Raw genomic sequence first — 17,337 nt, forward strand, 5'->3', positions numbered from 1 at the left:
GCCTAAAAACACTTTTTCCCAGGGCCGTTTCCTGGAAATGCAATGAGGGCGGCCAATGAGCTTCTTCTTTGGGTCGGTGTTTATGTTTTGCTATTGTAATGTTGCAAAATTATATGGTCAGTACATGAAACACTGCAGCTCTGTGATACCGTCTACTCACTGGCTCTCCACCCATAAACATGACATCATCATAGTGCCACATCTGGAAAACCATTGTAGTGCCATGCTACTTTTTTGGTGTTCAATGAACCAATACAATTTTGAAAGAATTTCAATAAAATAAAAGTTATAATGCAGGCAGAAAATATGATGTGCTTTACAACAGAACACACACACACACACACACAAATCTCACCCTGCTCCGACTGACAACTGCGCTCAGCGTTTGATGGACATCCTCCCTGGACGTCTGGAGTTTTATCAGCATATTCCAGCTCTTCTGTCATCCTGTCAATGGCGTTCTGGCAAGGACATCTACTGAGAGGCAGCGGCCGCCCTCCGGAGCCCTGCAGGAGACAACACACGGGAATAAATCACACACAAACACTCCTGAAAACACACTGACGCGCACACGCTTGAGCAGTGAACCTGCGGGATGATACGCTAGAAAATTAATGAATATGATGATCAGCTCAGTATGGAAGCCCATGTCCACCACATGCTTTGGTAAGTCAGAATTATGAGATAAAATGTCCAAATTATGAGATACTAAGTGATAATTATGAGATAAAAGGTAGAAATTATGAGATACTAAGACATTAGATAAAAAGTCAATATGAGATACTAAGTGATAATTATGAGATGAAGTCAAAATTATGAGATAAGTCAATTATGAAATAGGCATCAAAATTGACAATAACAATTATATGAAATAAGTGTCAAAATTAAGAAAATAATAATGATAAAAAGTCAAAATTATGAGATGTTAAGACAATTCTGACAGTATCTCAAGACTATCTTATAATTGTGATTTTGTAAGTAAGTTTAAAACTTAGGACATACTAATTGTAGTTTTTAGTATACTAATTATGATTTATTATATTATACTTAAAAACATCAAAATGATTAAATAAGTGTCAAAATTGACAATCATAATATGAAATGTAAAAAATTATGATACAAGTCAAAATTGTGAGATTACAAGAAATAAAATATTAAATAAAAAGTCAAAATTATGAGATTATTTTTTAATCTCATAATTGTGATTTTGTTTAAAGTTTAAAAATTTGGACATACTAATTATAGTTTAGTATTGTATCAATCATGATTTTTATATCATAATTACAAGATAAAACATCAAAATGATGAGATACTAATCCATAATTATGAAATAAGCTTCAAAATTGACTAACAATTATATGAAATAAGTGTCAAAATTAAGAAACTAATAATTCTGAGTCAAAATTGAGATGCTAAGACAATTATGATAAAAAATCAAAATTATGAGATAAGAAATAAAGTATTAAATAAAAAATTATGAGATGCTAAGACGATTATGAGATAGTGTCAAAATTATGACCGTATCTCATGTTTCTCATCTCATAATTGTGATTTTGTAAGTCATAATTACAAAAATAAGTTTAGAAAATTAGGAAGTACTAGTAATTATAGTTTAGTATTGTACCAATCATGATATTTTTATATCATAATTACAAGATAAAACATCAAAATTGAGATATTAATGAGATATTAATCCATAATTATAAAATAAGTGTCAAAATTGACAATAACAATTATATGAAATGAGTGAAAAAAATTAAGAAACACTAATCATAATTATGAGATAAAAAAAGTCAAAATTGAGATGCTAAGACAATTATGATATAGTCAAAATTATGAGATTCTAAAACGTAATTATGAAATAAAAAGTCAAAATTGTGAGACTAAGACAACTATTATAAAAAGTTAAAATTATGAGACGCTAAAACAATTATGAGATAGTGTCAAAATTATGACCGTATCTCATGACTTTTTCATCTCATAATTGTGATTTTGTAAGTCATAATTACAAAAATAAGTTTAAAAAATTAGGATGCAAGTAATTAGTTTAGTATTGTACCAATCATAATTGTTTTGTATCATAATTACAAGATAAAACATCAAAATTTTGAGATACTAATCCATAATTATGAAATAAGTGTCAAAATCGACATGCTAATCAATGAGATAAAAAGTTAAAATTCTGAGATACTAATAGTCAAAATCAGTATCAAATTTGACTTTCTCTCACAATGACTTTTTATGTCACCAAAGCGTGATTTTTTGTTTTGTTTTTCCTCATGTTTGGAAAATGGGCTTCAAACATCTGTGAACTACAGGAGCAGGTTCAGTCTGATGTTTTCAGGTGTCATTCGGGTCGCTCTCGGGGGTTTTGGCAAGAATTCGCTCTTGTTTGTTTTTCTCACTGTAACATTTGTGATGTAGTGCAAGAAGACCCCCTCAAACAGAGCACACGCACCACCTGATTACAGCACGCCGGACACGGCACACTTTTAATAAATATTTCAGATCTCTTTAATGTCCTGCTGTCATCTGCAGTTGACCGTATGATAATTAAATTAATTATACTCCAGTGTGTCTGTGCAGCGAGTGCAGAGGAGGAACAGCATTAATTCAGGGCAAACGCAGCCCCCCCCTCGCGTCCTCTCGCGGCCGGAGCGCTTTCCTCCAGAGCCGATGTCAGCGCGGATCTGTCAGCATGACGGAGAGTCCTTTCGACTGCTGCATGTGGGAGCTTCTCTAGCGGAGCGGGGCAGGATTTTCCCTGCGCTGCGGGGTGAGGACGCGGCGGGGGCGCGCTGAAGGCCGCATGGCTGCGGGAGTTGCCTTCTTGGGCGATGTGTTTTTATCCCCTCAAAGCCCCAAACCTCCACCAACACACAGCAGAACACACGCATAAACAAACATGCGACTGCGTAGAGCCAGCAGCTGAGACCGCGGCCACAGCGTGACCCAAAACACACATACAGCTCATCTTCAAACTCCACAAGAGGAGCAAGAACACAGTCCAACATTATCGTAACGATCAAATGCATATTATAAAGCATATGCGCATCTATGAGTGCATCAATCTGATTCAATAATGAGTTTTTCAGTGAATATAGTTTAAAATTTCAGTCTACATAAAACCATCACATAACTCCAGAAAACTTAGAATATAATGCACTGCTGTTGATAAGTTTATGGTGTTGTTTCTGGAGTTTTTATGTCAGTCAAGAAAAAACAAAAAGCATGGAGTGAGTAAATATTGGCATAACTGCTTTTACTGTGACCTTTACTTTGAAAAGTTTTGTGAGAGAACACAAAAGAATTGAATGTTACTTGATCTTAGTTCTGCATTTGACTCAGTTGCTCATGCTACCCTTCTTACAGGGCGCTCACACCAGACGCGACTTGCGCAAATAAATCGTGCTATTCGCGCGTAGTTGGCCGCTTGAACATTTTGAGTTTATTCGCTTCACAACAGATGCAAATTTGCATCATGAGAGGGGCTCTCCATCTCCTTTAAATATGTGTCCCAGACTCTTCCACTTCTTTCTGCACACTTCCTCTGAATAAACACAACTCGTCAGTGGGAAAGTAGTTGTAAAATACTGCAAATAAGCTCAATTTGCCTGCTTTAGCTAGCTTGTAGTCTCATATATATATATATATAAAACCTCAAGTTGAGTAAGAACGTTTTTTACAACTTACTAGATTGTCCGACCTCCTCACTCACTTTCTTCCAAGCAAGATCCTTTTTATTCCCGTTTCTATAAAAGTACAAAGATGTATCGTACAGCGATGAGGATTTTGTCCTCCATTGTTGTTTGGATTTCTGCCTCTGCTCGCAACATCGTAATCACGTCACTACTAGAGCAAGCTCCTGATTGATTAAAGCGGCACACATTTTCGTCAAAGTTCCGATTTTTCAACTTGCGCAATTCGCTCGAAACGCTCAATTCGCGCCGCAGGATGTCTATTCTTGTCTTTGCATTGACTTAACATGTAAATCACTCACGCTTAATGCTTCATTCACACCTGGTGTGAACGCACCATTAATCGTATAAGGGACGATGTGGGTATTAAGGCCAGAACACACCAAGCCGACGCCGACGAACTAGTGGTGACGAAAGCAGACTGTAGGGTTGGCTCACGTCGGCAGCGTCTGGGTCCAAAGTTGCCCTGCCACACCAATCCGACGCTAAACAGCCGACGGCCAAGCAGCACATCAGTTCTGCGCCTGCGTGAGATGAAATGCCTTTCCGAACCAGCAGGCGGCAGTAGCTGAACAGCCAATCAGAATGATCAGATGGCTCGACGAGGTCCAACGCTTATTCAACATGTCAAATCAGCCGAAACAAAGCCGACAAGGACCAACTTCAGCTGGCGGTGCGGAACACACCGAGGAAACTTAGTCGGCCGACGAAGAAAAACTGCCCGACGGCCGACCGTCGGCTTGGTGTGTTCCTGCCTTTAGGGGCACAGCATTTGATTGGTTCTCATCATACCTCTCTGATAGATCGTAAAAGTGATGATTGGAAACTCGTCCTCTCCCTCTGCACCGCTCATCTATGGGGTACCTCAGGGGTCGCTTTTGGGACCTAATTTATTTTGTTTTTATATGGTCCCCTTGGGCTCTATCACTAGGAAATCTATTCCGTTTATGGTCTTGTTTCTATGTCAGTCAACAAACAACAAAAAGCACATGGAATGAGTAAATATTGGCATGACTGCTTTTACTGCGACCTTAATAGATGCAGTTCACATGCCGCATTATAACATGCGCAGTTGTGTTGAACATAGTTTCTGATGCATCACTGCAGCATGAGACAAACTGTGATGAAACCACACCGGTGAAGAGCATGAGAGGAGAAGTATGAACAGCACCCACTTCCTTAAGGACATCAAAACAACAGTGAGAGGAAACGCTCAACACAAACTCGCACAGATCCACATGAATAACCTTCCCGCTATCACTGCCGCCCAGCCTACCTGAGCACACAGTGGATAATGTGACTGGACATGTTTGTTAAGGCAGGCCTGCTTTCAGGCAGGGGTGAATATTGCAGACGTCAAAGTCGCCTACACAAGGGGACAAAGAGAGAAGAGAACTGGCAGAGAGCCTTCGTGCTGCTTAACCGAGTACATGAACTGAGGAAGGCAGCGGATCTCTGTCAATGCAGTAAACACTCTAGTAAAGACATGTTGAGACTAACAGTGCATTTGTGTAGATCGGTAGTTCCCAAACAAGGGTTTGTGAGTTGATGAAAAGCAAAGAATTGATTCAATTTAATGTAACATGAAAATAAACAAATCAACAATCAATTGAAATAGTATTATATTTTATCAAATTGAATTTGTCGATTTAGTTAAAGAAGGATATAGTCTGTTGCGCTGCATGTTTCGGAGTAAAGAGCGGCTCTGTTTTCATTTACACGTGAGCAACAGCTTATAATAGTGTGATGTTGATGGAGAAAAAAAATAAAAATATGAGATGGGAAGAAAATGAAGAGTTTTTTCCAAAACGCGATAAACACCTTCTTTTTTTTTAAAAATTTAGTTTCCGCCAAAATCAGTATTGTATCTGGTCGTTATTGAAAAGTCATTTATTAATTTTGTGCAAAATGCAATATCAGTTGTGTTATTCTGTCATGTTTTCTCCCTTCCTTTCCAAAACTCAACAAATGCCAGTCTCTCTTCTCTGCAGAACGCGATATATCCGCTCAACCAATCACAGCGCACCATTCCAGGCACTGTAAACAGGAATGGCGGCACTTTGAATACACCTGGCATAGTTTTCCTTAAAGCCGTTTTTAATACCAATGTACTCGGCAAATGTGTTTATTTTAATCGTGCAGTGGTGCCAGATACTCTTTAATCAGTAATGACAAACAGAGACATTATTTATTTATAACATTAACAAAATGACCCGTTGAATTCATTTTGGGAGCGACGACTGAATGTTTTTTTAGTCAAATGCCCGTATATAAGATTGACAAAGTTTAGACTCTGTCATATATGTGAATCAGCTTACTTTGATGTGTATTTTCAATATGAAAAATAACTTTTATATTGATGAATTAATTGCATTTAAAAAAAAAAAAAAAAAGGTGTCATGGATTTATTGCATTTTTGGGGAAAAAACTGTATTTATAATAAACCTTTGAAAATCAAAATCTAGATTTGAATTTTTAATGTTTTTATAACCAAAAGATGCTATGTCAAAGTTTGAAACAGAAAATAGTGGTTTTCATCTTGCCACACTCTTTGTAAATAAAACACATTTTTATTCAAATTAATCAAAATGGAGTTATACTGTTTTGGAACCAAACTCTTCATATTATATTTCAATGCTTTTTAAAACTGTTTCCCTGGTACTTTGCATCCTCTTGCAAAAGTGTTGCATTCCCCCAAAGTAGTTTTTTCTCCCATCTCATATTATTTCCATCACAAAATGTTTGTAAGCGAATGCAAAATTTCTTGGGGGAATGGAAAAGTGTTTTGAGAGAACACAAAAGCATTGAATGTTACTTGAATTTAGTTTTGCATTTGACTCAGTTGCTCATGCTACCCTTCTTAATCGTCTAAGGGACGACGTGGGCATTAGGGGCACGGTACTGGAGCTGTCTCTTGATATCACTGTCTCTTCATGTAATCTAGGTTTTCTGTCATCAAACGTTCATCCTTTTGCTAAAAACTTGGGTGTGATTTTTGACACAGATCTGAATTTTGAAAAACAGATGAGTGCTGTGGTGTAGAGCGGCTTTTTACAACTAAGGCAAATAGCAAAATTAAAATCTGTGCTCTCATTTAAGGATTTGGAATATTGTGAACATTAGCCGGCATCAGAGAACCATGAACATGCAAATGTGTTGTTACATAATTGAAATATTAACTTAAAATCTCAGGAGTATTTCAAGTAAATATTTCACATCTAAGAGGTTCAGTTGACAAAATTTCAGGAAACCGTACAGTAGCTCAAACAGAATCAAAAACAAAATCAAGGTTTCTCTTTCCAGAGAATGCTTGAACTCATAGAAATGTGCTTTGCTTTGGATAAAAGCATCTGATACATGCATACATTTATATGAAACAAAATCTTTAATTTAAAGTAAAAACTTTAAGGTCACTGAATTTCAAATAAAAGAGTTTCATTCAGAGCTCAAAACTTCACCTCCAGTACAAAAAGAGTGTTTACTGAATCTTTGCAGCAAAAAGCCAGTTGTTCTGACGTCACAACCTTGAGCTCATTCACATTTACATGACTAACTTCATAGAGTAAGTGGACTTCAGGGACAAATGAAGTGCTAAGGTGTGGAACGGGACTCGTTTAAGCTGAATCATACTTCTTTTTTGTCCTCGGTGTGCATGCGTGTGAAGCGCAGGTATCCGACTGGAGCGAAGGCGTCGGCCGAGTGGATGACGGTCTCCGCAGAGTCACTGAAACACAAACCACACAGTCAGCATGGTGCACTTCTGTTACTCTGGATTATTTCACACACACACATTTGATGATCACATTATGGTGTTGTGTTTGCGACTTACATGACAATCTTCTTCTTGAAGAGCGGACAGTCAATGGTGAGGGTCTCATACTCGCCTCCTTCCCCACAGATATGAACTCCGTACTTCTCTGAAAGCTGCCGCAAACCATAATTAGAATCACACCATCACTACATATTCATATTACAGTAACATTACAGTTAATAATTATATGATATCGTATTTCTTGCTGGCTATGAATAGCAAATGTTTATATAAACTAAGGTTTGGAAAATTTAGATTTTTTAATATTTTGAAAAAAGTCATTTCTGTTCACCAAACCTTCATTTATTTGATAAAAAATACAGTAAAAACTGTGAAATATTAATTTCCATTTAAAATAGCAGTTTTCTTTGTGAATATATTGTAAAATTATTCTAATATGTTAATATATTTTCAACATTGATAATAACCAGGAATGTTTCTTAAGCAGCAAATCATCATATTAGAATGATTTCTGAAGGATCATGTGACACTGAAGACTGGAGGAATGATGCTGAAAATACAGCTTTGATCACAGGAATAAATTACACTTTACAATATATTCACATAGAAAACTACGGAAGAGGATTAGGGCCAAGCAATAATAAAAAATAAAACCATCTCGAGATTGAAGTTGTTAAATTTCGAGAAAAAGGTTGAGATAAAATGTTGAGAATAAACTCATTAAATTATGAGAAAAAAAGTTGTTAAATTATGATAACAAATTAGTTAAATTATGAATTTATTCTCATAATCTAATGACTTTTTTCTCGTAATTTAATGACTTTATTCTCAACATTTCATCTAGACTTTTATTCTCAAAATTTTACGACTTTTTTTCTCATAATTTAACGAATTTGTTCTCATAATGTAACGACTTTTTTCTCGTAATTTAATGACTTTATCCTCAACATTTTATCTCGAGTTTTTTATCGGAGTTTAACGTCTTTAATCTCGAGATGGTTTTATTTTTTTATTATTGCCTGGCCCTAATCCTCTTCCGTAGAAAACAGCTATTTTAAATTGCAATAATATTTTGCAATATTACTGTTTTTCCTGTATTTTTTTGATTGACAGCGTATAAAATAAACATGAGATAATTTGTATTTGCAGTGAATTAATTCCTTTACAAACGAAATGTGCTCCATCTCATTTGATTATTTGTGACTATATCAGACTAAACCTTAAAGAACATTATATATGGTGATTTGTGAGAAATGAATGTCATCAGTCAAAACAGCCTGACATTGTGAAACACTTGATCTGAAAGCTGAAGCAGAAACAGCTGAAGGAGGTTTATTTTCTCTCTGACCTCGTGCAGATACGGTTCCATCTCCGCCAGGGATTTTCCTAAATGTCTCTCTGGATCCAGACCTGCCAGACAAACACAACACAAGAGCGATAGAGACTGTAAGAGGAGACGTGGGCTGCGCTTAGCGCACTAACAACACGTCCGCTGCTCTGTTTGACTGTGCAAATGTGTGTACACAGATCTGCTTTAACCGTTTGACTCCTCTGAGAGTTGCAGGTCAACATACATCAGTCTGAAAATATTTTAGCATGTCAATACAAATGCATCACGGACGTGATAAACTAGAGATGTCAATCATGGAAGTTCGCAAGACCATCATGCACTGCCACCTGGTTGTGATCTGCCTTTCTCTGTAAACAAGCGTTTGTGACTGTCTTCCATAAACACAAACACAAGCTATTCATATATCATGATCTACCACTCAGAAACCATAGCTCTGCTGAGCGCCGCCCTCCTGGCACAACACGGCCGCTGCGGGAATCGAATCATGCTTATATCAACAACGCCCAGACATAATAAACAAATATAATCAAACACAGAGCATCTACAGGACAAACCTCTTTTTTCCCCCTCGGTCTTTCGCATTTGACGAAACCTCAGCGAAACCAAAAATTTAAGAAACTTTCCATGAGTAGGGTTATACATTTTTCCAACCAAGTTTTGTTCTTTTTCAACCAATGGTCAGTAAAAGGAACTGCTGAATCTTCAGAAAATGATCTTCAATCTCAACCAAACAAAATATGAGTAGATTTATTTTAAATGAAGTCTATCAATACAAAAATATAGTATGCAGTACCAAAATTGGGAAAATTACTAGTTTAAAAGCCTGATTTGTGTGATTTTGTAATTTGTAAGAAAAAAACTAATGTTTTAAAGTCCAAAAGTTTGGAACCACTAAGATTTTTAATGTTTTTAAAAGAAGTTCCGTCTGCTCACCAAGGCTACATTTATTTAATTAAAAATACAGTAAAAAACAGTAATATTGTGAAATATTATTACAATTTAAAGTAACTATGTACTATTTAAATATATTTGACAAAGTAATTTATTCCTGTGATCAAAGCTGAATTTTCAGCATTGTTACTCCAGTCTTCAGTGTCACATGATCTTTCAGAAATCATTCTAATATGCTGATTTGCTGCTCAATAAACATTTATGATTATTTTCAATGTTGAAAACAGTTGTGTACTTTTTTTTTCAGGATTCCTTGATGAATAGAAAGTTCAAAAGAACATCATTTATCTGAAATACAAAGCTTCTGTAGCATTATACACTACCGTTCAAAAGATTGGGGTCAGTAAGAATTTTTATTTTTATTTTTTTGAAAATAAATTAAAGAAATTAATACTTTTATTCAGCAAGGATGCATTAAAATCAATCAAAAGTGGCAGTAAAGACATTTATAATGTTACAAAAGATTAGATTTCAGATAAACACATTAAAATATTTTTAGCCACACACAGGCCTGATTACTGCCACACCTGTTCACAATCAAGAAATCACTTAAATAGGACCTGCCTGACAAAGTGAAGTAGACCAAAAGATCCTCAAAAGCTACACATCATGTTGAGATCCAAAGAAATTCAGGAACAAATGAGAAAGAAAATAATTGAGATCTATCAGTCTGGAAAAGGTTATAAAGCCATTTCCAAAGCTTTGGGACTCCAGTGAACCACAGTGAGAGCCATTATCCACAAATGACGAAAACATGGAACAGTGGTGAACTTTCCCAGGAGTGGCCGGCCGACCAAAATTACCCCAAGAGCGCAGTGACGACTCATCCAAGAGGTCACAAAAGACCCCACAACAACATCCAAAGAACTGCAGGCCTCATTTGCCTCAGTTAAGGTCAGTGTTCATGACTCCACCATAAGAAAGAGACTGGGCAAAAATGGCCTGATAAAAACCGCTGCTAAGCAAAAAGAACATAACGGCTCGTCTCAGTTTTGCCAGAAAACATCTTAATGATCCTCAAGACTTTTGGGAAAATACTGATGAGACAAAAGTTGAACTTTTTGGAAGGTGTGTGACCCATTACGTCTGGCGTAAAAGTAACACAGCATTTCAGAAAAAGAACATCATCCCAACAGTAAAATATGGTGGTGGTAGTGTGATGGTCTGTTTTGCTGCTTCAGGACCTGGAAGACTTGCTCTGATAAATTGAACCATGAATTCTGCTGTCTACCAAAAAATCCTGAAGGACAATGTCTAGCCATCTGTTCGTGACAGCAGGACAATGATCCAAAACACACCAGCAAGTCCACCTCTGAATGGCTAAAGAAAAACAAAATGAAGACTTTGGAGTGGCCTAGTCAAAGTCCTGACCTCAATCCTACTGAGATGCTGTGGCATGACCTTAAAAAGGCGGTTCATGCTCGAAAACCCTCCAATGTGGCTAAATTACAACAATTCTGCAAAGATGAGTGGGCCAGAATTCCTCCACAGCGCTGTAACAGACTCGTTGCAAGTTATCACAAACGCTTCATTGCAGTTGTTGCTGCTAAGGGTGGCCCAACCAGTTATTAGGTTTAAGGGGCAAGCACTTCTTCACACAGGGCCATGTGGGTTTGGATTTTGTTTTCCCTTCATAATAAAAACCTTAATTTAAAAACTGCATGTTGTGTTTACTTGTGTTATCTTTGATTCATATTTAAATTTGTTTGATGATCTGAAACATTGAAGTGTGACAAACATGGAGGCAAACACTTATTCACACCACTGTATATTAACAGCTCTACTCTGCTAAATGCAACTGTAAGGCATGATGATATTACATTATTATAAACATTAATATCTAAAAATACATTTTTTTAATAGTTGTTCATTTTAAAATAGCTTTTGTAATAGAGTTCAATGGCTGAGCTTGATGAATTCAGTCTACAATTAGTGTAAAAATTTGGAAAAAAGAAATCTACCATGATCTGCCATCCCATATGAAGGTTTTTTTTTGGTTGTCATATGTCAGTATTTCATGGAAATACAACAAAACCTTGTACAAACTCAAATCTATCAAGAGGTCAAACTCTTCTCTCTCCACTTTTCTCTACAAACCATGACAACCCATCATAACACAAGCCCATATTTTCTCTGCCGCTCATGATTGTCGTCTACCACTAGAGCGAACCGCGGTGTGGTGAAAAGCGCCTTTCTTCCCGCCTAACCTCAGAGCTCAGGGTCCAAACCACAAGCCCTGAGGGGAAGCTGAACTTTAGACGGCGTGTTTTCAGAGGATCATGCTGGAGCGGCGAGCTGCACTCGGATGGCGCTGATCTGCAGGGGATCAATGAGAGCGAGAGCGGCCCCATTACCCGCCCCTGGGGAACACCGCTCATAATTAGTGTGAGAATATCTAATCTCCTCTCCTCTCATGTTAACCCCACACAAAGGTAACAGGGAGAACGTCATTAAAATTCAATCCTATTTAAATATCTTTTTTAATTAGTCATGCCTTTAAAACAAATTTTAATGATTGATTTCAAACTGCTAAGAGGGCTGTTTTATAATATCTTCATTAACGTCTTGATTTTAAATAAAGGATCAAGCACACTGCAATCTGATATTTAAAGCTAGGATGCAGAGGGCAAATAAAGTAAAAGAGCTGAATTGCACGAGGTGTCTTGTTCCACTCCCTATGAAAAAAAATCAGTGTACGATTTAACAATCTTGGTGTTTTTGCTCCATTTTTCTGCCAATTCTTGCCACGGCTGTCCTGCTTAGTTGGGGTTAATATTCAGTAATATTATTGATTTAACTTCACGGGCATTATTGGATGAGAACAAATCTTGAGCTGAATTAATCTGAATAATGTCACTATTGTCTTCTGTGGAGCTGAATTGAACTTGTTTCATAATTGATGAACTTATTGAACTGAACTGAATCAACACTGAAAGGAATTGAGTTGAATAACGACACTGTTGTCTTTTGTAGAGCTTCTTTAAAGCTGAAAATGAACTAATTTTTCATAATTGATGAACTTACTGAACTGAATCAACACTGAAAGGAATTTTGCTGAATAATGAGACCATTGTCGTTTTAGAGCTGCTTTACATCAGAATTTTAATTTGCCTCAAGTTTGCATCATTGATTCTGTTATTTTCCTGTTTATTACTGTGAAACTTCTTTTTAAACAATTTTACTGTGCATCTTCATTGTAGCTGTTGCAACTTTCTGCCTGCTGACATGCCGAACATCTGAAACTAGGTGAATATAGCAGATCTGGAGCAACTACGTCCATGCTGGCCTAAAATATTCAGACAGTTGAGATCATCTCTCATTTACATGAGCTGCACGGTGTTCATTCATCTGCACCTGTTTTACTACCTGACCTAAAGCTAATTACCTCACCCCCTTATGGCACATTAAACACAAATAAGCTCAGTCCAAGCACCATTCATCTGTCTGCATGTCCATTCCCGCTGCCCTTTAGACAAGCTGAGTCCAAGCAGAGCCCCAAGGAGCGATATGCCTGCGAAAAAGTCTTTAACTCATTATTATCCTATAAAACTGAAATTTAATCCAGTCAACTTCCAAGCCAGTGAACTGGGCACAAATGGATTCTCAAGTTTTGCATTAGATTTCATGAGCTTCAAATTAGAGCAAATTCTTTTTAGGTCACAAGTTCTTATAATACGGCCAGATATGTGAAGGCTTTCTTTCCTTACGTGCTGCTTTAGTCTGGATTTCTAGACACCATTGTTTTTTCATGCACGGGTCAGTTTAGAGATTTCGGTCTATTTTGCTTCCACAACTTGTCTTCTTTCAGACTAGTGGAAAGAAAACATCCACGATATATATTTAAGTGATTATTTAATTGCTCTTTATTATCTATTTGCATCTGTTGATTTCAACGGACCCTTTTCACTGACTGTGATGACGCATTTCCAGTTATCAACATAGCAAATCTAGTCCTTTAAAAAAAAAAATAATAATAAATAAATTTAAAAATACACATTTATAATGCTATACTTTGTGTTACATTACCTTGGCATGGCAGTAAAAGACAAAAAAACGAATCAACACTGCTGCAAGGTTGTTTCTAATTCAACAGCTGATTGACAAATTTGACATCTTCGTCTCTTCTGACTGTTATATTTTTTCCTCTTTGCACAAATATGTCAACAAAAAGTATTAACAAGAATTATGAACCTGGCTTTATCCAATGTTCAGATTTATGCTCTGGAAATGCATGCAAATTACTCCATGCATATTTCATTAGATAATGCCTCATTACAATATTTAGACATAACATTTCAGAAGACTTGCAATACAAATCAATTGTCATAATGAAGTGTGATTAATAGATCTTAGGTCACATTTAAAGGGATAGCTCACCAAAAACCAACTCATGGTCTTGAGTGAACTAAAGTTTAAAGGGGACTTATTATGTAATATAAGTCTCTGGTGTCCCCACAATGTGTCTGAAGTTTCCCACAGATCATGCCGCTTTAGTGTGTGTACCTTTAAATGCAAATGAGCTGCTGCTCCCGCCCCACTTTCCAGAAGAGGGCGGAGCTTTAACAGCTCAACAACAACAAAGCTGGAGAATCTCACGCAGCCAAAATGAGGATTGTCAGTAACGGTGTTCAGCCTTACATTGTTCAAACCGGAGTCGACACTGATGGAGAGACTCAGGAAGAAGTTACAACTTTTAGACGTTTCTGAATGGTTAGTGGATAAATTGATGTAGTTGCTGTGGAGTTGATTCAACTCATCCACTAGCATGTGTCGTCATGTTCATCTTTTGTGTTGAATTGACCCTCGTTTGTGAAGCAGTCCGGCGTAAAATGACGGCATGTCAACAACACTCTACTACAACAACTCTTCCTCTTGTCTAAAGCAGCCCAACATGACCCCGCCCCCTTTATTGTGTGTTCTCAGGGGCGGGGTTTATGTAAATTTTGGGGTCTGTGATGTCACTAACCCACTAAACCTTGTTGTAGTCCCAACCAGCCGTTTGTTGTAGTCCTTAAAAATCAATTTCTGTAAAAGAAAAAAATCTCCCTTTGCATTGAACTTTGAGCGTCGTAACTTTGCAGATGTTGTTTATGCCAAAAAAACAGCAACATTACACACTAACTAAAGTTAAAAAAGTGAAAAATCAACCACCCCTTTAAGAGGGCCCCATATCAAGCAATCCACATCTTTCAGCCCTTATCAATGAGACTCTAGTATCACAAACAGCATCATTAAACAGTCAAAGTGCCAATGGCCTGCCTACATGCTTAATTTGAACCAAATCTGCTACTGAGCACAGAGGTGAATTAAAGCGCACAGATTCCAGATAGCAGCGAGAGACGCGGAGAGTATCAGCCTTGTGAAGGTTCTCCGGATCCGAAGAGCAGCGACTGACAGCTCGGCTTTAATCCTTGCCTTCAGAGAGGAACGCCAGCAAAATTGGATTCATGTTGGGGAACATTTTAGCTTTAAATGGATGAAATAAGCATCTCGCGCTGGAAGGTGAGCTAGTTCATCCTTTGAACAATGCTCTCAAAGACCTGAGCCGAAACAATAGCACTGTGTTATCGCCCTATCTGTGAGCGAGCGAGAGCTTTGGAAGGGGAGAGCGAACGAACACACGAGATGCTGAGATTAAGAGAGATCGGAAAATTTGTTCGAGCTCTTATCTGAAATTCAACAGCTGTGTGAGGAATAATAGCCGTACGACGAACACAATTCAGCAGACACATCAGAGATTTAATCTTTTTATCCAATAAATGGAATAAAGCTGCAATTATAACCTCATCTGATGTTTATCACAGCCAGTTAAAACTGACAGTTTATAACCTGCATATTGAAAGCATTAAAGCAGTAATAAGAACATTAACAACACTGCTGCAACAATCAATACATGACTGTCTTGTAATGCTTATGAAGAGTATAATGTCATTTATAATGACACTTATGAACCTTCATGTGGACACTGACTCAGATCCTGATGTGGATCTGCTCGTAATGAAACACACAGGATTGTTTTGTCGTGGGATTTGATCTCTTTAAAATCATTCTGGGATTGTGTTACATTTCTGTTACTCTTAATTGCACGGTTTGTCCATAAACGTCAACAGCCAATTAGGATTAGAGGGCAACGTGATGTTTTTGAGCTCCCTAAGTGTGAGATTTTACATATTATCACATGAAATGAAGTATAGAATATTTAAGTACATATTTATTAAAAATAGGGCTGTCAAATGATTAATCACGATTAATTGCATACAAAATAAATGTTTGAGTTTGCCTAATATATGTGGGTGTATTGTGTAATTATTATGTATATATAAATACAAACACTGAGAAATATTTACAAGAATATGTATTTATTTATATTTTTATATAATTTATATTATATATACATACATTTTTTAGTACATAACATATTTGTGTGTATTTATATATACATATTATTTACACACATCGCGATTAATCATTTGACAGCCCTAATTAAAAAATAACCTCTTCAGCTAATAGTGAAGCAAGTTTCTCTTCATTCAAGCACTTTATAAGCTCCTAAAGGGATAGTTCAACCAAAAATGATCATTCTGTCATTGTTTACGCAACTTCAAGTGGATCCAAACCTGCATGCCTTTCTGTCTTCTGTGAAACAAAAAAAAAGATGTTTTGAAGAATTTTGGTAACCAAACCATTTTGGTGACTTCCATTGTATTGAAAAGAAAAAAAAAAACAAGATATTTCTCAAAATATCTTCTTTTTTGGTTGGTTGGTTGGTTGGTTGGTTGGTTGGTTGGTTTAGCAATCAGTCTTAGTGACTGGATGCTTGATGTTAAGATGCTTTCACGGAAAGTCCGACAGCTCTGCTACAGTAAACTGACAGAAACATTGAAGAACAGATATAAAAAAATATTGCTTCCATCCCATGCCGCCCAATGTTCCCTGAACATCCCGGCTGAGAAACGCCAGACAAGCAGATTATATCAAGATTTGCACATATCCCTAAATAACATACAAAAAACACATGTTGAGGAAAGGGTTGTTTGCATTTAAATAATAAGAATATAATGCCAACCATCTGAGTGGAAAAGTTCATGCCGAAAGTGTCCGTATAATTGCAGAAAATAAATTCTAAAGCACGCAATAACAAAGGAAAGCAGTAACACTGCAAGCAGACCTTTCAACTTCACACATGCCAATTTCCACTGGAACTGTCATCCAATTAACTACTGGAAACAACACTGCGTCTGGCCATCCTCACCCACACAAATCAACCAATTAACTAATTACATGAATATCTGATGCTGCCGTATTTAGCAGCCAATTATTTCTGCTCGGCTGCACAGAGGTGGCGAGCGATCGCAAAAAGTTCTGTTCTGGTTTCTGACATGATTACAGAGAGAAACTTGTTGGCACAAAAGTGGAGGAGAGATTTTCCTCGACTTCGACACTGCACATTGTGTGGGCAGCTGTCTCATAACAACAGATCCCCTCCTTTAAAATGGTTCGAATGTCTTCTGTCAACCCCCCGATTACCCACAATCCTCCTTCAAGTGTTATTACGGGATTATAAT

The 17,337-nt window shown here is 37.0% G+C and overlaps 1 protein-coding gene across 1 annotated transcript in view; it reads right to left on the minus strand.

The window, feature by feature from the left end:
* dph6 (diphthamine biosynthesis 6) overlaps positions 1-17,337 on the minus strand; it is a 91,508-nt gene that overhangs the window by 46,380 nt on the left and 27,791 nt on the right. The window contains exons 6-9 of the mRNA XM_067368067.1: positions 8,819-8,880; positions 7,528-7,622; positions 7,329-7,422; positions 356-506 (exon numbers count right to left, since the gene is read on the minus strand). Of these exons, the coding sequence (XP_067224168.1) occupies positions 356-506; positions 7,329-7,422; positions 7,528-7,622; positions 8,819-8,880 (402 nt within the window). The remainder of the gene's footprint in view (positions 1-355; positions 507-7,328; positions 7,423-7,527; positions 7,623-8,818; positions 8,881-17,337) is intronic.

This window comes from Chanodichthys erythropterus, chromosome 18, assembly GCF_024489055.1.
Source record: "Chanodichthys erythropterus isolate Z2021 chromosome 18, ASM2448905v1, whole genome shotgun sequence".
Lineage (NCBI taxonomy): Eukaryota > Metazoa > Chordata > Actinopteri > Cypriniformes > Xenocyprididae > Chanodichthys > Chanodichthys erythropterus.